This window comes from Dermochelys coriacea, chromosome 8, assembly GCF_009764565.3.
Source record: "Dermochelys coriacea isolate rDerCor1 chromosome 8, rDerCor1.pri.v4, whole genome shotgun sequence".
NCBI lineage: Eukaryota > Metazoa > Chordata > Testudines > Dermochelyidae > Dermochelys > Dermochelys coriacea.
The window spans coordinates 12,748,027-12,771,640 of record NC_050075.1 but is presented as its reverse complement, the minus strand read 5'-3'; the positions used below and the strand labels follow the sequence as shown (position 1 = coordinate 12,771,640).

Below are 23,614 nucleotides of genomic sequence, written 5' to 3'. Positions count from 1 at the left end.
TCCCCCACTTGGGTACACATACTCACATTAGCTCTCGTTGAGCTAGCATGCTAAAATCAGAAGTGTAGCTGCAGTAACACAGGCAGTGGCAAGCAGCAGCATGGGCTAGCCACCCCGAGTACAAGCCCACCCAGAATTTGTGGGTACACACTCGGGCTGGCTAGCCCAGGCCAACACTTGCCACTGCCCATGCTTCCATGCTTCCACTACTATTTTTAGCACATTAGCTCACTGAGAGCTAGTGAGAGAATGTGTATGCAAACTGGGAATCGCCCCCCAGCTCATAACCTCAGAAACCTATGTGTGTGCCCAAAAGCTCAGGCCTATAGTGTAGGCGTTGCCTTACTGAAGACAATGGAAGAAATCGGATCAACTTCAGTGGGCATCAGGCCAGGCCTTACAGGTGGCTAACTATCTAAATGCAGGCCACGGTGATGTAATATAAAAGGAGTGTGGTATAATGTAAAGTTTTAGGAATGGCTGTGTTACTGATGAGTGATGAAGCTAAGAGTGAATTATACAGGCTATCCCAGAAGAATGTTGATAAAACCTTTATTCTACCCACAACATCATGTCCTCTGTATATATCAGAGAAAATGTATTTTCCAAAGTGCTTTGGAGAGTTTTTAAAATGCTACTGGAACTATTTTTGGTATTCATCCACCTGTGAATCCAGATGCCTTAGTTACCATGACTTCAACATACAAGAGCGAAAGAGAGCCCAAAAAATCTAAACGTGGCCTAAAACAGCTTGTCTATAGATGAAAATATGACAGTTTTAAGGTCTAATATCTTGCAATCAGATAGGGCTAAAAGAGTCTCAACAAAAAGATGGTAATTTCCCTTTCCAAGGGTATAATGATTTTGTTTCTAGCCCTAACAAATTATAAGATATCTAATTGTGACCATTTAAATGCTAACACTGTTAAGTACAGCCAATCACTTTTTTCACACCTGCTTAGTTTAAAAAAAAAAAACCTAGACAATTAAATGCAACACTTATTTAAGTAATTTTAGCACAATTAAATTCAATAAATATAAGGAAATGCAAAATTTAAGATTTCAACAGCAATGCTAAGTCAATTTTGTTACACATACATTGTATTACATACAAAAAACTTCATATGAACATTTTTAAGATTGCAAAATCAAGCTCTAAAAGGTTAGGAAATGCCAGAATTAAGGCAACCTTAATTCGGACCTATTGTGCATGTTTTACAATACAGTCTTTAATAACATGTTCACAGACTATTTTTTCCACAAGTTTCTCATCCTAGTCCTACTCTCCCATTCTGGGATTGCTTTCTGAGCTCTAATTCCCCTTCCCACTCCTAGTTCGCCCCATCTGCACATCCAATCCTAATCTCCTTGCCCAGCCTCTCACTCCCCACTGTTCCAGCTTCCAGTCCCAGACTCTCCTCCCCAGCTCCAGCATTCCCTTCCCCACAATTACCACCCCCAGTTTGCTTGACCAGCCCAGGGCTGGTGCAACCACTAGGCGAACTAGGCAGTCGCCTAGGGCGCCAAGTGGTTGCGGGCGGAGGTGGGACGGGACGGGACGGGACGGGGAGGGCTGCCTGCAGCAAGTAACGGGGGGGTGGCGGCGCCCAGGGGAACCGCTCCCTGCCTCTGCTCCCCCTCCTCCCCTGAGCACCGCCCGGCTCTGCTTCTCTCCCTCGCAGGCTTGAGCGCCAAACAGCTGATTGGCGCCGCAAGCCGGGGAGGCGGGAGAAGCGGCGGCGTGCTCGGGGAGGAGGCAGAGCGGCGGGGAGCTGGGGCGGGGAGCTGCTGCACGCGGCTTCCCGGGCCCAGGGGAGCTGTTGCAGGGGGGGCTCACCGGGCCGAGGGGGGGCGGCGGCGGCGGCGGCGGGGAGCTGCTGCACACGGCTCCCTGGGCCGAGGGGACGGTGGGGAGCTGCCGCAGGGGGGCTCCCCGGGCCGAGGGGGTTGACGGAGGTGAACTGCCGCGGGAGGAGGCACCTGAGGGCGGGGAGCTGCCCCAGAGTTCCGGGGGGGGGGGGGCGGGTGCAAGGTGGAAGTTTCGCCTAGGGCGCGAAACGTCCTTGCACCGGCCCTGGACCAGCCAGTCTCAGTTTCTCTCCCTCCTCCAGTCCCAGTCTCAACAGACTCATTGCCCCTTTTTACTCTTTTCCCACCCCGCGGTCCAGCTTCTGTCTGTCCCCACTGCATTTGATTCAGATGGCTTCCTCCTCCATGCTGCCTGGGTGCCAGCAAGGAGACCAGGGCTCACTGAGGGCAGGGAAGAGACGGGCTCCCAGCTCTCAGTATCAGTGCCTGGCCCCACCTCAGCCCAGAGCAGATGGGAGCCATTGCAGGGAAAGCCCAGTTTTGCCCCTGAGCTTTGGGCTGGAGGGAACATGCTCTAGGAGCTCTGAGTGGATGAAGTATGCTCAGGGAGGATGGAATTTTTGGAGGTTTTAGCAACTAAAATCAAAGAAGTCTCAAGCACACACAAACTGTGATTTTGCAAAGGCTTATAACTTGCTCATACTTGGATGAATTTTCACTTTGATAGCAAAAAGCATATCCCTGAGACAAGTTTAAGTCCCTGCTCTCAAAGCATAGGTGTTACAGTGCTGTTCAAAGAAAAAAGTTGCCAGAATTTTTTGACACAGGCAAAACAACATATTTTCCCTTGCTTCAGTCTCAGAAGCAACAGAACTATTTTTGCTGAAATTTTTGAGAAAAATTCAGCCAGTGGTAAACACCTGGCATGTAAAATTGCAGCCCAAGCAGTTAAAGTTTGGCAACATCATAAGCAACTGAAAACCGGGTCTTATAATGAGAAGTGTTGGGCAACCTTAATAATAGACAGCGCAACCACCGCCATGTATAATTATACAGTACTGTTTCTCTAGTTAGACGTGTAGCTTCATACATTACTATTTCTGTTCTTGACGGTATTTTCTGTAATTGTATCAGTGCTTTGCATAACAGGATTTCTTCCATTTAATTTGCTATTTTTACTTTTATAAAATATACCAGCTGTACAAATAAGCAAATAAAAATTACAAAGAAGTATAATGTCCCTTGTTTTATGTTATATAAAGGCTCAGGAATATTCAATCATACCTCATACAGGGGTTAAAATTCACTTTCTGTGACCTATACAGAATTAACAGAGATTCCTTTATGACAGACAAAGGGCTGGATCTTCCAGCTGGTGTAAGTCACCATAGCACCATTAAAGTCAACACAATCATGATGACTTACAACATCTGAGGATCTGGCCCAGTGAGGTAGGGACATGATCGGAATTTGTGAAATCACCCCTGTATTATGGCCTCCTTTTGGGAGGCCATAATAGCTAAGATTTCTCAGTTTATCTTATAGAACAGTTTTCCTAAAAATCTTATGTTCAATTTTGGGGACACTGCCATTCTTATTCCCATTTCTGGTTTACTGTTGGCAGGTAGAACAGCTGTAATTATATCCTCAGCTACCCTAGACCCACCAACTGGACAGAGTGGGCACAAGTACTTAATGAAGCACAACTTTCATCATGATCTATTACCTGCAGGGATGTTGAATTCTTTTAGATCTTAGGGATAAAACAGTCAATCATTGAATGTTCCTATAGCTTCACAAAAAATACACTTGTTCTAAATTATTACCCTTGTATATTTGTCTACCATGTACTTCCCTATTTACTGTAGCTCTTACAAAAATCATATAAATGATAAAAATCTGAAACTAGGGCTTTTTATGTTTTAGTGGCCAACAAAATACTTACTTTTCAATAAATCCATTTCTAGTAAAATAGTCATGCTGCAGCAGATCTGTAGATGAGATCCTATCAGTGGGATCCATTTGTAAACAAGCCTGTAAAAAATTTGAGGTTATTTTAGAAGGAATTTTTAAATCACATACCGCATAATGTTAGCAATGTTGTTTATTACTGTCTGTGATAATAGTATAACACCAGCTTACAAATAACTGCATTTCAGAGGCTGCTAGTATATTTGTACTCACACAACCTGAGATTTGCAAAAAGAAAAGGAGTACTGGTGGCACCTTAGAGACTAACAAATTTATTAGAGCATAAGCTTTCGTGAGCTACAGCTCACTTCATCGGATGGATGAAGTGAGCTGTAGCTCACGAAAGCTTATGCTCTAATAAATTTGTTAGTCTCTAAGGTGCCACCAGTACTCCTTTTCTTTTTGCAAATACAGACTAACACGGCTGCTACTCTGAAACCTGAGATTTGTATCCATACAGATTCTATAGTATAGTCCTCTGCAGTTAGAAATTATATCTCTTTAGAGTCTAAAGCATCTTTCAGATATAACACTACTCACTGCCTCTACGCTTTAATCTGTTCTACCTGTACAGTTGAAAGCCCTATATAACATTATTCCATTGATTTTTTTTGTCATTGCACCATGTTTCAATAATGCCTATTATGTCTAGGTCCTCTTCCACTGCTACACAATCTAGTTTAATTATTTTCACTGTAAAGCTTTTTATGTTGGTACAGATATTTTTAGGAACAGATCTGTAGCTGTAACCAAACTCTGCTCAATGTCAGTTGGTTGAAAGATGGCTCTAAGCCATCATTATGCCCTCCTGATACTTGGGCTAGCCAACGGCCCAAGGGCTACTCTAAGTTATATTGGCTGGAATGGTCCCCTATGGACTTCTCTAATGGCTGAGGATTTCCCCAGCATATTCCTCCTGCCCCCTAATAGAGGGCTGGAGAAGAAAGTGACGTAGAGCAGGTTCTGGCAACTTTACGCCATCCAGGGATTCTCTCCCACCAGGGGGCTCATCTGCTTTCTCTTTAGGTCAACTTTCACGCTTTGCACTATCAAAGAAGACTAACTGGCCAAACATCTGGTCCCTCCATTTTTATTTTTGGTTGTGTGCCTACGTTCATTTAACTCCTTACTCTGATACCTTGTTGCTATTCTCGAATTTACCTAACTAGTCTCAACATGACCTTCTTCTACTCTACTCTATAATTTATGTCCTATCCTTTATGGGATGCAGAGTTATGTTTGTATTACTGACATCCATGTCTTCCAGATGTCTTTGTCCAATCAGAGTGCTCCTCAGCACCTGTTAGTTTTCTCCTAGGTCCTCATTTAAATAATATACCAAAAGTCTGGTAGCTTCCTTTGCCAGCACTTTGGTTATGGCGAAGCCCATCATTTCTATATAGGTTCCTCCTTCCGCAGGGGTCTAGGTGCCCAGTAAATGTAAATCCCTCTCCTTTACACCTTATTTTCATCTATGCACTGAGAGTCTGAAGCTTCTTCTGTCTCACTGCCCAAGCAAGGAGTGGGAAGCATTTCAGAAAAAGCTACCATAAGGCCATCAATCTAGATCTTTACCCTAGTAATCTAAATGTATCTAACATGACCACAATCCTCTCCACTTACTAGATGTTGTCTCTAGATGTCTTGGGAGATTTAACACCTTTGCACCCAGTAGAGAAGTCACCAAACAGTTCACATGGTTGCCAGAGATCTTGCTGTCAATATTTCTATTACCACAGCCTTTCTATGTCTCACATCTGTAACTCTATTTTCTGGAGTGACCAACTTAGAAAATGGGTCCTAACAAATGGAGAATGTCCTGCATCCCCATCTAACTAGATGATCAGGATGAGTAGTTCTGAGATGGGTCTGTTCAACAATATTCCTATATACTGCCTCTGTAAAGACACACAGAGAGCTACAAAAAAAATCCAATAAAAATTCACCTGTTTGCTCTCTCAAATTTTGTGGATTAAACTAAAAAAAAAAAAAAAAAAGCTTTGATGAGCCGAAGTGATGCAATATATAAACTATACTCCCTCCCCTGAGGCTTGTGTTCAATGCTGCCTTTGATCACAAATGAAATGAGCTTAGTAGTCATAACCTATACCCTTCTGAAAATATATCAGTATCACAAAACCACCACAATTAGCACTATTGGCAATTTCTTCTCACAATAGATTTCCTACTGGAATTCTGAGGGATGTGTACAATGCAACAGAGCTAGGCAGAGAAGAATGGAATACTCCTGCAACACTATACCCACTTTAGTCTGTGTAATCATTCATTTTGTGAGTGCTATAATTCATCCACTTAAAGGAAACTTGGCTTATGGTCCTTTCACTGAATGAATGAGATTCTTCATTTTCTTGAAACCAGCAGTATTTTCCAATGCCAAAGAAAGAACTGCTGTATTCCAACAAAATGCATTCATTTTTCCCCACTATTACTCTCTGTAATTGTACAGTAGTGAATACAGTAATTAAACAGTACATATATGTATAGCATTGTGTAGAATTTTCAAAAATCACCTAAGTGACTTAAGAGCATAAGTCCCATTGACTTTCAATGCCAGCTCTAAACAGAGCAACATGGATGGATTGGGTCATTAAGGGTTTGCTGGAGGAAACTTTGGCTTGTACATGTTTAACGTTGTCTAATTAAAATATAACTATGCAAATCATTATTGTTACCACTGTTATATAATTGCAACAAATCTTATACAAAATATAACTCATGGCCAGAAAGGGTTAAACAGCTTGCAGACTAACTAACCCAAGGCCAACCTTTAAAGACATGTTAGAAATGGTAATTAGAACCATTCTATGGGTAAGTAGGCTAAAACTTTGAAATGCAAACCTATATTGTTAGAAGTTAGAAGTGATACCCGATTATGTGTACCTTAGATGCTACCCATGTAAACAGACAGTTCCTGTCTGTCACTATAGCTACTAATTCAGAGATCAAAAGGGAATATTAACATTTAGATTAATCTTGGGTGAAGTAATGTCATTGTCTATATGTATCTTTGAAGTTTGTGATAGACTACCTAATGAATAAAAATAACAAGGAGTCCTTGTGGCACCTTAGAGACTAACCAATTTATTTTGGCATAAGCTTTTGTGGGTTAGAACCCACTTCATCAGATGCATGGAGTGAAAATGCAGGAGCAGATATAAATACATGAAAGGGTGGGGGTTGCTTTACCAAGTGTGAGGTCAGTCTAACTTTCTTTGTTGGGCCTGTCTTGTAGTAGATGACTTCTCGGTACCCTTCTGGCTCTGTCAATCTGATCTTCCAGAAAACGCCATCCTAACCACTATGGATGTAGAAGCCCTCTACACCAACATTCCACACAAAGATGGACTACAAGCCATCAGGAATAGCATCCCCGATACCATCACGGCAAACCTGGTGGCTGAACTTTGTGACTTTGTCCTCACCCACAACTATTTAAGATTTGGTGACAATTTATACCTTCAAGTCAGCGGGACTGCTATGGGTACTGGCACGGCCACTCAGTATGCCAACATTTTTATGGCTGACTTAGAACAACGCTTCCTCAGCTCTCGTCCCCTTACACTCCTACTCTACTTGCGCTACATTGATGACATCTTCACCATCTGGACCCATGGGAAGGAGGCCCTTAAGGAATTCCACCAAGATTTCAACGATTTCCTACCATCAACCTCAGCCTGGACTAGTCCACACAAGAGGTCCACTTCCTAGACACTACAGTGCTAATAAGCGATGGTCACATAAACACCACCCGATACCGGAAACCTACTGACCGCTATACTTACCTACATGCCTCCAGCTTTCATCCAGACCACATCACACAATCATTGTCTACAGCCAAGCTCTAAGATACAACCGCATTTGCTCCAATCCCTCAGAGAGAGATAAACACCTACAGAATCTCTATCAAGGATTTTTAAAACTGCAATACCCACCTGGTGAAGTGAAAAAACAGACTGACAGAGCCAGAAGGGTACTGAGAAGTCACCTACTACAAGACAGGCCCAACAAAGAAAGTAACAGAATGCCACTAGCTGGCTCCCAGAGCCCCCAACTAAAACCTCTCCAGAGCATCAACCTATCCTGAAGGACGATCCCTCACTGTCATAGACCTTGGAAGACAGGCCAGTCCTCGCTTACATATAGCCCCCCCAATCTGAAGCAAATACTCACCAGCAACTACACACCACACAACAAAAACACCAACCCAGGAACCAAATCCTGCTACAAACCCCGGTGCCAACTCTGTCCACATATCTATTCAAGGGACACCATCATAGGACCTAATCACATCAGCTACACCATCAAGGTCTCGTTCACTTGCACATCTACCAATGTGATTATATGCCATCATGTGCCAGCAATGCCCCTCTGCCATGTACATTGGCCAAACTGGACAGTCCCTATGCAGAAGAATAAATGGACACAAATCTGACATCAGGAATCATAACATTCAAAAAACAGTAGGAGAACACTTCAATCTCTCTGGTCACTCAATAACAGACCTAAAAGTAGCAATTCTTCAACAAAAAAACTTAAAAAACAGACTCCAACGTGAAGCTGCAGAACTGGAATTACTTTGCAAACTGGATACCATCAGATTAGGCCTGAATAGAGATTAGGAGTGGTTGGGTCATTACAAAACCTAAACTTAATTAATTTCTCCCTACTGTTACTCACACCTTCTTTCAGAGTAGCAGCCGTGTTAGTCTGTATTCGCAAAAAGAAAAGGAGTACTTGTGGCACCTTAGAGACTAACAAGTTTATTTGAGCATAAACTTTCGTGAGCTACAGCTCACTTCATCGGATGCTTTTGGTGGAAAATACAGAGGGGAGATTTATATACACACACAGAGAACATGAAACAATGGGTTTTATCATACACACTGTAAGGAGAGTGATCACTTAAGATGAGCCATCACCAGCAGCAGGGGGGGAGGGAGGAAAACCTTTCATGGTGACAGGCAAGGTAGCCTATTTCCAGCAGTTAACAAGAACATCTGAGGAACAGTGGGGGGTGGGATGGGGGGGAGAAATAACATGGGGAAATAGTTTTACTTTGTGTAATGACTCATCCATTCCCAGTCTCTATTCTCAAATAAATTTGTTAGTCTCTAAGATGCCACAAGTACTCCTGTTCTTTTTGCTGATACAGACTTACACGGCTGCTACTCTGAACCTGGGAGGTAATGTGTCCGTTCCTTTGGGATTGGCAGAACCTTTTCTTTTATATGACGAAATAAGATTTTAGAAATCTTCATCATATTTGACTTGGGTGTCTGGATGGAGGCCTAAGGCTGGGTTACTTCAAGGGAACCGTGTTGTTTGGATTTATGAGTAACCAGTAAGGTATAACAAGCGGTTTAGTGTTGGCTTGGTAAATCTAAGTATTGAATTATCCACCAGCTTTGGGGTTTGCCTGCCCCATTCTTTGCAGTTCACCCTAATTAGGTAACCTCAGCTAGCCCCCGCTGGGACCCTGGTCACAACATGATATTATACATTAGGCACAGCTACAAATAATAATCATCAGCAAGCGTGATACTCAGACCTCTTCTAACATACATGAACAATATCTGCCAGTAATGCACAGAGTGTGGGATACTTTTTCCTTGCATTTTTAGGGTGCTGAACTTCCGGAAGGACCACCCCTGAAAAAACTGGACTCCTTATAAAAATACTCTGAAGATGAGGTGTCAAATTCCCTGAAAGAAAATATAGTTTTCAAAATTCACTGTGAGCAGCCAATAAATAAGTGTATTTTAAATACATATAATTAAGTATATATACAGTACTCTTATTCTACTATTCATGAGGATGGCTAAGATTAATTAAAAATCTCTCAGCAGAAATGCCTTTAGGCTTCAAAGTAAAGCTGAAAACTATTCAGTAACAATGTTAGATTGGGAGGGGAAGTAAAGAGGGAAATATAGCAAAGAGGAAAGCTACATAAAAAGCAGATCCCTCCAGTAAAGATTTGTTCTGCACTATAGATTATATTTTCAGTTTGATGCACAAAGTAGTTTATACATGTATAACCCTGCAGATGATGAGGCTTTACCCCCATCTTTGCATCTTTTATGTCATCACAACAAACTATTACAGCAGCAGGAATAAGGATACTGACAATGAAATGGTCTTTACTCATCTTTACAATTAGAATTCTCCTTCCTACAGTTTCATATTGTTAGGAGGCTAAAATAAACAGGACTTATGATGCTGCAAGTCTGAAGCTCAGTGCAAAAGAAAAAAAGATTATACTCAAAGACTAATTATGAATGGTTTGCTTTCCAACTGGGTGGGTGTCTAGTGGGGTCCTGCAGGGGTCAGTCCTGGGTCCAGTACTATTCAGTATTTTCATTAATGACTTGGATAAATTGGGAGGGGTTGCAAGCACTTTGGAGGACAGGATTAGAATTCAAAACAACCTTGAAAAATTAGAGAATTGGTCTGAATTCAACAAGATTAAATTCCATAAAGATAAGTGCAAAGTATTTCACTTAAGTAGGAAATATCAAATACAAAACTACAAAATGGGGAATAACTGGCTAGGTGGTAGTACTGCCAAAAAGGATCTGGGAGTTACAGTGGATCACAATTTCAATATGAATGATCAGTGTGATGCAGTTGCTAAAAAGACTAATATTCCAAGGTGGTAACTGTCCTGTTCTACTGGTGAGGCCTCAGCTGGACTACAGTGTCCATTTCTGGGTACCACACTTTAAGAAAGTCCAGAGGAGAGCAAAAAAATATATATATATATAAAAGGTTTAGAAAACCTGACTTGTGAGGATGCGTTTTAAAAAAGTGGGCATGTTTAATCTTGAGAAAAGAATACTGAGGAGGGACCTGAAAACAGTCTTCAAATATATTAAAGGCTGTTATAAAGAAGCTAGGAATCAATTGTAAATCAGGTCCACTGAAAGTAAGACAAGAAGTAATGTGCTTAATCTGCAGCAAGGGAGATTTGGGTTAGATATTAGGGAAAACTTTCTAATGATAAGGGTAGTTAAGTTCCGGAATAGGATTCCAAGGGAGGTTGTGGAATCCCCATCACTGGAGCTTTTAAGAACAGGCTGTAAAAACACCTGTCAGGGATGGTCTAGGAGGTTTACTTGTTCCTGTCTCAGTGCAGGGGGCTGGAGTTGATGACTTCTCAAGGTCCCTTCCACTCTACATTTCTGTGATTATATAGCGCAGCAATCAAATTGATATAACATGTCAATGTTTTTCTTAAATATTGTCTGCATTACACATCAGCAATACTCACCTACTTTTGTCACAATTTTATGGAGTAGGTCTAGGTCAGAGCTGCTGGGTAGATAAGGATTTCCAGTGGCCATCTCAATGATCATACAACCTAAAGCCCAGATGTCCACAGGTCTAAGATCAGGAAATGAACAAAGTGCTCAACAATACAGAGACTGATGCTAAGATAAAACATATTTAAAGAGAGCTGATATTTTAAAAAGAAAAATTTTAAAAGAATTAAAATATCTCTAAAATAACAGAATATTTGACAATATAAAAGGATAACACAGAATTAATCACCCTTTAAAATATCTTCACAATTAATTACGAAATAATATTGCAGCACTTAGCTGTGAAATTCCTTTAGTTTGTGTAACTGTATATGAAGATCTATAGTTAATATAGCTACAAAACAACTACAGTATCTACCAAAAAAGAAAAGGAGTACTTGTGGCACCTTAGAGACTTGTAGCTCACGAAAGCTTATGCTCTAATAAATTTGTTAGTCTCTAAGGTGCCACAAGTACTCCTTTTCTTTTTGCGAATACAGACTAACACGGCTGCTACTCTAAAACCAGTATCTACTAAGACAGTCCTTAAACTCGCGTAGTAGCATTAGCATGGATTATGAGTGAATCTGGCATATTATTCTCCAAAAGTCACACTTAACAGCAGAACTTTAATTAGCATGCTCATATGAAATTGCCAAATATTTTTATTTCTTGTTTCATGACATTTCTCTTAATCCTCTTTTTGAGACTCAGACAATAGCTCTAATCTGATTAAAGATTATGATGTTTTTGGTGTTATAACACTTAAAGGATTACCATCTGTCTAGGAACTATATAACAAATATTGAAAATCTGTAAAATTAGAGTATTCTATTTAATGGTAGACTATGCGCCACTGAAGTCAGTAAAAGCTTTGCCATCGACTTCAATCGGTTCAAGATCAAGCCTTAAATGCATATATGTGACCCCATATATGTGGACATTTTGCTGGGTATTGGGAATGAATTTTGTTATTATTTTACTCTCCTCTAGCAAAGCAAGAGTCACTCTTTAAAATATGTGACAGAACACATCTAACGTTACCCTACTATGTCCAGGCACTAGAGATTTGATTTGTCAAAGGCCTTTTGTTGGTTTAACATGATTTTTATATGAAAATTGTTTCACCTACAAGCAAATTAATTTCTGGCTTTTTGTCAATAGTACTATATTGCTCTAAAAAGTATAAGTTCTAACAATGCTGCTCCATGCCAGTTTAATAATAAGGTATGTAAATAAAAATACATACTTCCCATATGTGGTGTCTTTTAATACCAGTTCTGGAGCCCTGTACCATCGTGTGGCCACATAATCTGTATAAATATCACCAGGAGCAGCTAATGTACGAGCAAAACCAAAATCACATAGTTTAGTAATTCCCGTCTGTGATACTAAGATATTCTCAGGTTTGATATCACGATGTATGACCTGGACAAAAGAAGGAAAGTCTAATTTACCTTAATAAATAAAAAGGATTCTGCAAAAAAGATTACTCTCACACAGCATGGACTGAAACAAACACATACATTTTTCCACTTTAGGATCACAATAAGCAGTACAGTGTCCTAAATTCTCAAAATTGTCTGCAGAGGGTGAAGACCATAGGCTGCTACTGCTACACACGGCAACAGCCTAATGTGTATGCGGTAGAGAGAAAAAGAGAAGTAACAATGCACCCCAACCCACCCCTCAAAATAAAGAAATGAGCAAACAAAAAAAACAGGCACCCTGGAGACCAGGGAAGAAACTGCAAAAAGACAGAGAGCTGGGAGTGGAGAGCAATGTGCTGTAAGCAAACTGCCCTGAAAGTCTGAAACGGGAGGATATACTAGTGCAGTAGGTTAATAAGAAAGCAATAATAATCAGAAATGGACAAGAACCCCATAACCCAAACATCTCAGAACCAAAGTTTAGATCTGGATCCAAACAGTGTGGACACAGCCCACCCCTGAGAATTACAGTACCTAACCCTTTAAAGTATTTCATCTTTTATTGCACAAGTGTTTCAGTTCTAAAAATCAAAATTCAGTTGGCGGCATTTAGGCTATTATTATGAAACTAGAATTTTTTAATATGGAATTAACATTTTCAAATTCTGGGAGACAAAACACTATGTAAAATCAATCAGAAAATATAACACCACTTTGTTTTAGCCTTATTTTGTAGCTTCTACGAAGTACTTACATTGTTGCTGTGGAGATAATCAATTGCTCGAAGGATCTGGAAGAGGTATTTTCTAAGTCTTTTATTATCCAGTCCGTGACAGTAATGTTGTAGCTCATCTAAAACTGTATGATCAATAAATTCAAACACCAAATGAATTTTTTTTTTCTGTCTAAATACTTCTATCAGGTTGACCAGGTTTTCATGACGAAATTGCTGTTGGTGAGAGGAAATAAAACATTCTACTGTAGCTTTTCAATATTTATTTCTATTAGGATAGTTTTTCTCCTTGACCAAGAGACATACTTGCAAGGGTAGACATGAAAGATTTACATCATTTTGTAAATACTCAGAAATTCTTATTCCCTCTTCTCCAGCCTTCCCCCAATATTTAAACTATTACTATTTTGTCAAAATGAAGCTGAATCTGAACCCCCACTTGATAAGGCAATTCCCATCTTTTCATGTGCTGTAATATTTATACTGCTTACTGTATTTTTCACTCCATGCATCTGATGAAGTGGGTTTTAGCCCACAAAAGCTTATGCCCAAATAAATTTGTTAGTCTCTAAGGTACCACAAGGACTCCTCATTGTTTTTTGCTAATATACTCTAGTGAGTTGCTAAAACTTTGTTGATACCGCTGGACCTAATTAAGAAGAAAAAAAATCCATGCTGTACAGACTTTCAAGTCCCCAGAAAATCAGCTTCTGCTGTGGTACAAAAGCTAGAACTTTTCCCCCCTTTGTCAGAGCTCACTAATGGTGAACCAAAAACTGCTGTCAGGTACAGTGGTGTAAGCCAGGAATAACATAACTGAAATGGTTGACTGAGAGAAGGTAAGAAAAACTCCTGCACATGCACTTTATTTGCATTGATCAATTAAAGATGCAAAACCTCATGTCAAACTGGTATTGTTAAAAATGTGCACCATTTCACATTAAGCTCCATATTTTATTTTTATTTATATTCTAGTTTTAGTATTTTTAAAGTTTTATTAAGTTGTTTATGAATGGACTACAAAGATGATGTGTCTAAACTTTTTAATTATAACCATCTGGAATAATTTCGGGTTACATTCTCAGCTACAGAGGCATCCATTCAGATTAATACTACTAAAGCAGATGGAAATTAGTCTAGATTTAGAACTAGAGCCTTTATTCCCCTTGACTTCTATACAAGTTGGAGGATCAGGCCCTTACCATAGAATCTGTTTTTTTGTACTTTCGCAAGTCTTAATTAAAAATTGATAAGGATCAAATTAAAAAATAAACGTCCTGTGAGGGCAATGAGTGGGGTTGGTACTGAGAGTCAGACTTTATGACCCAGTCATTCAACTATAAAAAGTAAATTTAAATCTCAGGCTTTGAATTTGCAAACACTAGGTTGTATGAGAGAGAAAAGGGCAAGCCAGGTCAAACAGGAATCTGCCCCAAACCATCTCTAACATGTTTAACAAGAAAACATAATACATTATGTTTGCATTAATTTTCTTGCAGGATCCTCCACATGCACTTCTTTGGCCTCCCATGAATACACTGGTTTCGGGGGTAGGTAGGGGAGTAGAAAACCCCTTCACTGCCACAAAATCATGCTGGGGAATCTCTGGGAGGGAATAGCCACAGATTCCTCCTCTGTTGCTAGGTGGCACAGAACTGGGATAATGACTACATCACACCCCTGTGGTGATGGTGTGTAGGCTGTAGAAAATGTACTGGAGAAAGGGCTTGGGGAAAGTGGTATGACCTGGGTACTGGTGTATTCTGGTGATGTGCATCTCCCAGAATGGCCTCCCCGGGTCTGCTGGATCCAGGCACCAATCACTCAAAGCTCCAAACCTGGAGTTTAGATTGGAAAGTCATAAAAGCCACTTTTGCTCTTCCTACCCAGTTTCCTGATGCAGCTGAGGATCTAGTCCCAAAGAGAATGCACATGAGTTACCTGAAGTCAAATGGTAAATCGCTGACAGACTTAAGCATGGGACTCTGTGACTCCCAACCCAATATTAAAAATGGGGAATGTTTTAATTTTGTAAGTCAAATATGTATGTAGATTGGTAGAAAGAGGTTAATCTGTTTTATATTTCTCTTACAGTTCAGAACCTTCAGCAAAACTGCCATGTATAGCAATAGATTGAGACACAATTTTCTGGGGACAAGGGGTAAAGAAATGATAAATTTATCCATGTCAACTGCATCAAAAGCTGACGTCAGCAGACTTTTGTGCCAGTGCAGAAGTCCATAGGACTACACATCGGATTAATGGTTTGCAAAATTGTGCCAAATTAAAAGCCCATCAAAATTCACATCCGTGCACTCTACTGTTTTAAATATTAAAGAGACAAGGTGGATGAGGTTAATATGTTAAATAGTGACTGTTTCACTTATCAAGTTTCTTTTAAAATCACAGCCACAAGTTTTATCTTCACTTTATTTTTTAAAAGGCTTGGCAATAAAACAAGTCAAACAACATGCTTTTTCTTGGTTATTTTATGAGGTTAATAGCCCATGAGTGATAGGTATACGCCAATAATGATGCAAATTTTATTTCCAAGCACTTACGCTTGTGAGTTACAAAATGATTAAAGCAAAAGAAGCAAACCTTTAGAAACTTTATTTCTCTCATAGCAATTTTGTTGACAGATTTTTCTGGTTTCTCATAGAATATTTTAATGGCTACTATCTGTCCTGTTTCCTTGTGTTTGCACTTCACTACTGTTCCATAACTCCCCTCTCCCACTTTGCCAAGGGTCTCGTACATCTCCATCTTCCAGTCTGATTTTTATTTCTTCATAGAAAGAGAAAATGTTAAAAATTATTTTGAGGCATAACTATATGTTTAAGAAAACTAAAGAACAACTTGCAGACAACATTAGCAAGGTGAATTACTCCTACAGACAGCAATAACTACATTGTACATTTAAAATATTTACTTTTGTGTGTGAAATTTATCCCAGTAACAACAATAATAGTCTGACTGGACGGCAGGATCAGGTCCTTTCTCAAATGTGCATTCCCAGTTCAACCAAGTGGTCAACTGCAGAATTGGTCTTATAGACAATATCTAGAAACTCCCTAAATAGCAGTACATTTAAAATAATTTTTGTATTTAACTCTCATTAAAAGGAAAGGAACGAACAATGAAACCATGAACAATATAAGAGGCAAAGTTAGTGCGATAATATTCAAATCATTATACAATTCTAAAAAATGTAAAGGTAAGACAAAAAATGACCAACAAGAAGACTTTTGAACAACCTAAATAAAGTCAAATTTAACATATTTCAGAAAGTTCATTCCAACAGTGAAATCAAAATCATAGTCCAAAGAGTGGTTTCAGAGTAGCAGCCATGTTAGTCTGTATCCGCAAAAAGAAAAGGAGGACTTGTTGCACCTTAGAGACTAACAAATTTATTTGAGCATAAGCTTTTGTGAGCTACAGCTCACTTAATCGGATGCATGCAGTGGAAAATACAGTGGGGAGATTTATATACACAGAGAACATAAAACAATGGGTGTTACCATACATACTGTAATGAGAGTGATCAGGTAAGGTGAGCTATTACCAGCAGGAGAGTGGGGGGGAGGGGAGGAACGGGACTTTTGTAGTGATAATCAAGGTGGGCCATTTCCAGCAGTTAACAAGAACGTCTGAGGAACAGCAGGGAGGAGACGGGGGGGGGGGGAGGAAATAAACATGGGGAAATAGTTTTACTTTGTGTAATGACCCATTACAGAATTGCCACTTTTCAACAAAAAAAAACTTCAAAAACAGAATCCAACGAGAGACTGCTGAATTGGAATTAATTTGCAAACTGGATACAATTAACTTAGGCTTGAATAAAGACTGGGAGTGGATGGGTCATTACACAAAGTAAAACTATTCCCCCTCCCCCATTGTTCATCCGATGAAGTGAGCTGTAGCTCACGAAAGCTTATGCTCAAATAAATTTGTTAGTCTCTAAGGTGCCACAAGTCCTCCTTTTCTTTTTAGTCCAAAGAGTGTTGATCAAAATCAGTCCACTGGAAACTCCTTTGGTCAGAGAGCAGGGCCTCCCTTATAATCTCTGTTTGGGATTCCTGAATATCCACAAGTTTTTAATTTAGCCATACTTCATGATAAATTTATTCACCAGATTTAGTTATTAAAAAGTTTATCCTCTTTTCATATAGTATAGGTGCATAAGATAGGATTAACTTTTTGAACAACTATTACAAGAAATAGAGGTTTAACCACGGCAAGAATAATTTGACCTCTACATAGTTTGTACCACTGATTACATGATTACACAAAATTTGCTAAAAGAAAAGGAGTACTTGTGGTTTTTTTTCCACCAAATGCATCCGATGAAGTGAGCTGTAGCTCACGAAAGCTTATGCTCTAATAAATTTGTTAGTCTCTAAGGTGCCACAAGTACTCCTTTTCTTTTTGCGAATACAGACTAACACGGCTGCTACTCTGACACAAAATTTGCTCTACCTACAAATGAGGAAGGGGCATAAGAATGAGAAAATCACAACTCCTTCACTGACTAGTCTGTGAGATCAAAATCACTACATTTATTGGGGTGTGGTGAAAGCAAGCCAGAATAACACTATGATTCACTTGCTCAAACTCTGTGATCTGGAAATGTTTAAGAAATAATCTATGTCATTTTATGGGCGGCAGGTTCTTCTTGAGCATTCAGACAAACCTTAGCTACCCTATGGGACTCTGCCCAGAATCTTTTACAGGGGTCACCTGAAACTCTTCCCAGGAATTGCCCACACACCCACAATGCCTGAAAAAAAGAGTACCAAATCCTCCCTGAAACCCTGATCTAACGGTCTAGGAATTTATATTGAGCTTCTTAGTGCAGTAGCTGCACTTCCCCCACACGGGGGCACGATTCCTCAGGAAGAGCCCAAACCCTCCCTTCTTCCCAATTACTAGGGCAATAAATGGAGAGAGGATAGTTACATTCCACACCTTGTCAGATTTATTACACACCTGAGGAGGGCCCTGACTGGATGACAGCTGCCCCCTGAATCCCAGAGAGACCATGGAAAAACTCAATCACTTGAGCCCTTGCTCCTGATGCTCTAGAGCAACAATCCCCCAACCTCCCGCCAGCTCCCAAGCCAAGGCAACATCTCCTGCTGCCCAGACCAGCCACCAACCCCAACCCAGCACAGTCTTCCCCCAGCCCAAGCTACCCATGCAGTCCAACCCCCCAATCCCAGCCCCTTCCCCCAGCTCTAACTACCCATCCAGTTCAACCCCCGTAATACCCAGCTCCTTCCCCCAGCCCTAACTACCCATCCAGTCCAACCCCCAATCCACAGCCTAGCTACCAGCCCCAGTCCTAGCTACCCATCCAGTCCAAACCCCCTAACCCCCAGCCCCTTCCCCCAGCCCCAGCCTACCCATCCAGTCCAACCCCCCAATCCCAGCCCCTTCCCCCAGCCCCAGCCTACCCATCCAGTCCAACCCCCCTAACCCCCAGCCCCTTCCCCCAGCCCCAGCCTACCCATCCAGTCCAACCCCTGTAACGCCCAGCCCCTTCCCCCAGCCCCAGCCTACCCATCCAGTCCAAGCCCCCTAACCCCCAGCCCCAGCCTACCCATCCAGTCCAAGCCCCCTAACCCCCAGCCCCAGCCTACCCATCCAGTCCAACCCCCCTAGCCCCCAGCCCCTTCCCCCAGCCCCAGCCTACCCATCCAGTCCAACCCCCCAATCCCAGCCCCTTCCCCCAGCCCCAGCCTACCCATCCAGTCCAACCCCCCTAACCCCCAGCCCCTTCCCCCAGCCCCAGCCTACCCATCCAGTCCAACCCCTGTAACGCCCAGCCCCTTCCCCCAGCCCCAGCCTACCCATCCAGTCCAAGCCCCCTAACCCCCAGCCCCAGCCTACCCATCCAGTCCAACCCCCCTAACCCCCAGCCCCTTCCCCCAGCCCCAGCCTACCCATCCAGTCCAACCCCCCAATCCCAGCCCCTTCCCCCAGCCCCAGCCTACCCATCCAGTCCAACCCCCCAATCCCAGCCCCTTCCCCCAGCCCCAGCCTACCCATCCAGTCCAAGCCCCCTAACCCCCAGCCCCAGCCTACCCATCCAGTCCAACCCCCCTAACCCCCAGCCCCTTCCCCCAGCCCCAGCCTACCCATCCAGTCCAACCCCTGTAACGCCCAGCCCCTTCCCCCAGCCCCAGCCTACCCATCCAGTCCAACCCCCCTAACCCCCAGCCTAGCTACCTGCCGCCACCCCTGCCTCCCCCTCGGCTCTCCCCCTGGCCCGGGCAGCTCCAAGCCCCCCCCTCCCTGAGCTAACCTGACCGGCTCGAGCGCGCTTTCCATGCTGGGCCCGTCTATCCCCGCTCGGCACGCCTCTCCCGCACGAGCCCTGTTACCACAGCAACCACCAGCGACAGCAACAGCGCCCGCAGGATCGGGCCGCGGTGCTTCCGTGACCTCACAGCGCTCCGACCGGAAGTGACGTCAAGGCGCGGGGGCCTGGGCGGCGGTAGCGGCGGCGGCGGGGAGAATTCTGGGCTGCTGGGGGTGTTAATGGGGACGGGGGAGAGCAGGGGCTGGGGCTCTGGAACCGAGCTGGGGGTGGGTGGCTGCCGGCGATTGGCACAATAAAGGGGGGAGTCCTGGGCTTTCGGGGGGAGCGACAGCGACGCAGCTGCCTGTCACTGGCAAGCAACACAGAGCGTGGGCAGGAGCACGGTCATGCGTGTCACACCCCCTGCCCACGCGCGGGGTAGGCACGGACACCCTGCTCTCCCGCAGCCTCGGCGAAAGGACGCGTGTCCCCTCAACCTTGTATGTGCTCGCACATCAGTCAGGCTCAGAGCCTGGGGCAGTCTTGTGCGAGTTTGCTGCGGACGGATCATCCTAGGCACGGTTCCCGCTAATCTACCTGTGTAAAGTAAATAAGGTTTTTAAAATGTTTAAGAAGCTTCCTTTAAAATTAAAAGGCAGAGCCCTCCGGACTGGTGGCCGGGACCCGGGCAGTGTTGAGTGCCACTGAAAATCAGCTCGCCTGCCGCCTTTGGCACACGTGCCGTAGGATGCCTACCCCTGATCCAGAGGTTAGAGTTAAGGTTGTGATAAAATACCAACTTCTTTGGGCTTGGTAAGAATAATGGGGTTATGGTTATGTTAATATATTGAGAGGAAGCATGTTATAATTCTTTTCTCAGCCTTTACCTCCTCCGTTTACGGCCCAATCATTGCTTTGTTTTGCTGCGTCAGAAGCTGTCTGGGAAACTGACTCAGTCACAATCTGGCTCCCAGTTTCCCTCTGGTTCTGGGAGGCGGAGGGGTATCCAGCACAAACCTTATATCTGGTACAACCTACAGTCCTTGGTGCTCCACACATCCGCTACTAGTGGCGGCTTTGCAGAAGCGGCTAATCCTGATCCTTGTATCCAGTTATTCCCCTTTAGAAGAGTACAGAATGGGTCACATTCTGGTCCCTTGCACTGTAAACCTTTGGAGCAGGGATTGTCTCCCACTATGTGTTGGTAGAAAACCTAACAGAAAGGGGCCTCAAACTCAGCTGGGGCCTCTAGGTGCTACTGTAAAAGAAAAAAAAAGTTTATGACAGATGCCTTTGATTATTCATTTCCTTGATTTGAGGTGCTTGGAATGTAGATGATATTATAGGTCTTGTCACTCAGTCTTGTCACTGAGGCTCTGATCCTGCTATACGCTCTACAGGGACATTGCAGGAACAGGGCCCTAGTACCTGACTTTTTTAAATGAAGTTTTGCGGGGTTTGAAATACCATAACAAATATAAAAGTAAACAAACAGTTCAGCTTCATTGCCATTTCCTAACATTCATAAGGCATATTAAGGGGCAGAAATCCCTTATTTCTGCATGTAAGAAGATTTTCTGTTTGAGGATATGTTATAAAAATGTCTTGTTTATAATCTGAGAGCTATTCAAGATTTTAACAAAAATAATGTCACTGTCTGAAAATATGACACTTTGATTAAATTTCTGCCATAATCAAATGTTATCCCTTTTCAGGGGAAAAATAATTAGAAATCAATAACTGACTTAAAACCAAACAATTGTATTAGCCATTACAGTGTTAATCTGCACATTCATGAATGAAAAAAAAAAACAGTGATGTTTTAAATATATGAGACCATGTAAGAAAAAAATTCTAATTTGAAACCTTTTATAATGAATCATTGTAATGCAGTGTTGCATGATGAGTAACAGTATATGATAAAGTGAAAGTAATATTTTAACTAAAATGTCCTTAGTGAAATACAATAGGATGTAACTGCAATAACAAGTTAAAGTCTATTTAACAATGTACTGCAGGAGAACAATATCAGCAGACATGTCTAAAATGACTGACTACTGCAGTGAGGTTTTTGGTAAATACCAAAAATTCGTTATTTACTGAAGATTCGGTTACCAAGATTTGGTAAATCTTCATAGCCAGGGAATGGTAAGAGAAACCCTAAAATCACATGCATATTAACTGCATACTTTGACTATTGCAGTTGTGATTTAACTTAAACCACAACCCAGAATGAATTTAATTTGATTAAAAAACCCTCCACATAATCCACCTAGTATGACATATATATAACCTGAAAGAGAAAATGCACAAACCTTTGTTTTTATTTTTCTAAGAAAATAAATTAATTAAAATGTATCTTTAATCTCAGGATAAAATATAATATCCCTTAATTAGTTAAAATTAATCCATATGATATGATCACAGTATGACTGATTTTGGACAAAGCACTGTGCAATATAGTCATGAACTAGCCAGTGTGGATGGATACCACTGCCCTCTACTGGATGGAATCATAAGTGCTCAGCTATGTATCATAGACTGTACTCTGCCAGTCGCTAATGTAGTGAAGATCCCCTTCAAGAAGTAGGGAACTATGCTTTTGGCACAGGAGATCTGAATTGTATCTCCACTGCCACCACAGCGTTTTCGGTAGCAAGGGTATGCACTATATTAACAACATTGAAGTAAATTAATTTTGCTAAACTAACATTATTATCATTTATTTTATTATCTATTACCTATATAGGGCCAAATGTGCGCATGGCTTTTACAAACGCAAAGTTGGATAATGTCCTTCCCCTGAAGAATTAATAATTTAATTTTCACAATATAAACAATTTGAAGGCCAGGTACACGAGAGAATTAGAGATGACCAGCAATACAATAAAAGTGAAGGAAGTCGGGGAGCAATTTTGAAAGAGAGGACACTTAGCACATGGGCAGAGGGAATTATTTCCTATGATACACCAGCATTAACAAGGATGAACTCGCATTAACTAACTTAATAGATCCTTTCTGTCTTCCATTACAATGATTTATAAGATTTTAGTTTCTTTATATTCAGCCCTGACCCTGCAAACATGCCTAACTTGCAGGTGAGCAGTTCCATTGTCTTGGGACAATGGAAATATAAACATTCTTAAAATTAAGCATGTGAATAAGTGTTTACAGGATGGGGGTCTTAGATTATAAACTCTTTGGGGGAGGGACCATCTCTTTCTATATGTTTGCATGGCAGCTAGCACAATGGGATCTCTGAATAAAGCACACAAAGCAGCTTTAGTTTAGAATCTGCTTCACCTAGTAATAAGAAAATACCATTATTAGCGAACACAGGTGTTTTTAAAATACTGCATTAGTGGTTACAAATAATTAAGGGCCTGATACTCCTCCTCAAGTATATAGGTAGCAGGAAACAAAAGCAAGCAGGTAAGGGAACAAGTGACAGGTCAACATCCACACTAAGGGTCAGGTTGGTATAGCTACATCATTCAGGACTGTGGATTTTTCACACCCGAGCGATGTGGCTACATCAACCTAAATTTTAAATGACAAGTTTCAGAGTAGCAGCCGTGTTAGTCTGTATTCGCAAGAAGAAAAGGAGTACTTGTGGCATCTTAGAGACTAACAAATTTATTTGAGCATAAGCTTTCGTAAGCTACAGCTCACTTCATCGAATGCATCCGATGAAGTGAGCTGTAGCTCACAAAAGCTTATACTCAAATTTGTTAATCTCTAAGGTGTCACAAGTACTCCTTTTCTTTTTGCTAAATTTTAAATGTGGATCATGATTCAGGGTAGCTGCTTTTCTGCTCCACACTTGAATTGCCAGAGTCCCCACTGCATTGTGAATGGGCTTCTGTGCGGCCCAAGGGTATGTTGGCCAATTTTGGTTGGAGATTTAATCACATGCCATAATCTTTACTTAAATATTAATCTTTAATTTCTGGAGGCTCCAGGCCAATCCTGGAGGGTTGGCAATCCTACTCAGGGAGACAGTGTTCTTACACAGATGGAAAAACCTCTTCTGTCCGTATTGGCTGCA

At 41.8% G+C, this 23,614-nt stretch overlaps 1 protein-coding gene across 6 annotated transcripts in view; it reads right to left on the bottom strand.

The window, feature by feature from the left end:
• The window catches only part of CDKL3 (cyclin dependent kinase like 3), a 36,978-nt gene extending 17,255 nt beyond the window's left edge, over window positions 1-19,723 (bottom strand). For all 6 annotated transcript variants that reach the window (XM_043490814.1, XM_043490816.1, XM_043490815.1 and 3 more), the window contains exons 1-7: window positions 19,570-19,723; window positions 15,864-16,049; window positions 13,284-13,478; window positions 12,349-12,527; window positions 11,069-11,181; window positions 9,364-9,503; window positions 3,755-3,843 (exon numbers count right to left, since the gene is read on the bottom strand). In XM_043490814.1, coding sequence (XP_043346749.1) covers window positions 3,755-3,843; window positions 9,364-9,503; window positions 11,069-11,181; window positions 12,349-12,527; window positions 13,284-13,478; window positions 15,864-16,028 — 881 coding nt within the window. In that variant the 5' untranslated portion in view covers window positions 16,029-16,049; window positions 19,570-19,723. The remainder of the gene's footprint in view (window positions 1-3,754; window positions 3,844-9,363; window positions 9,504-11,068; window positions 11,182-12,348; window positions 12,528-13,283; window positions 13,479-15,863; window positions 16,050-19,569) is intronic.
• Between the last annotated feature and the right edge of the window lie 3,891 nt (window positions 19,724-23,614).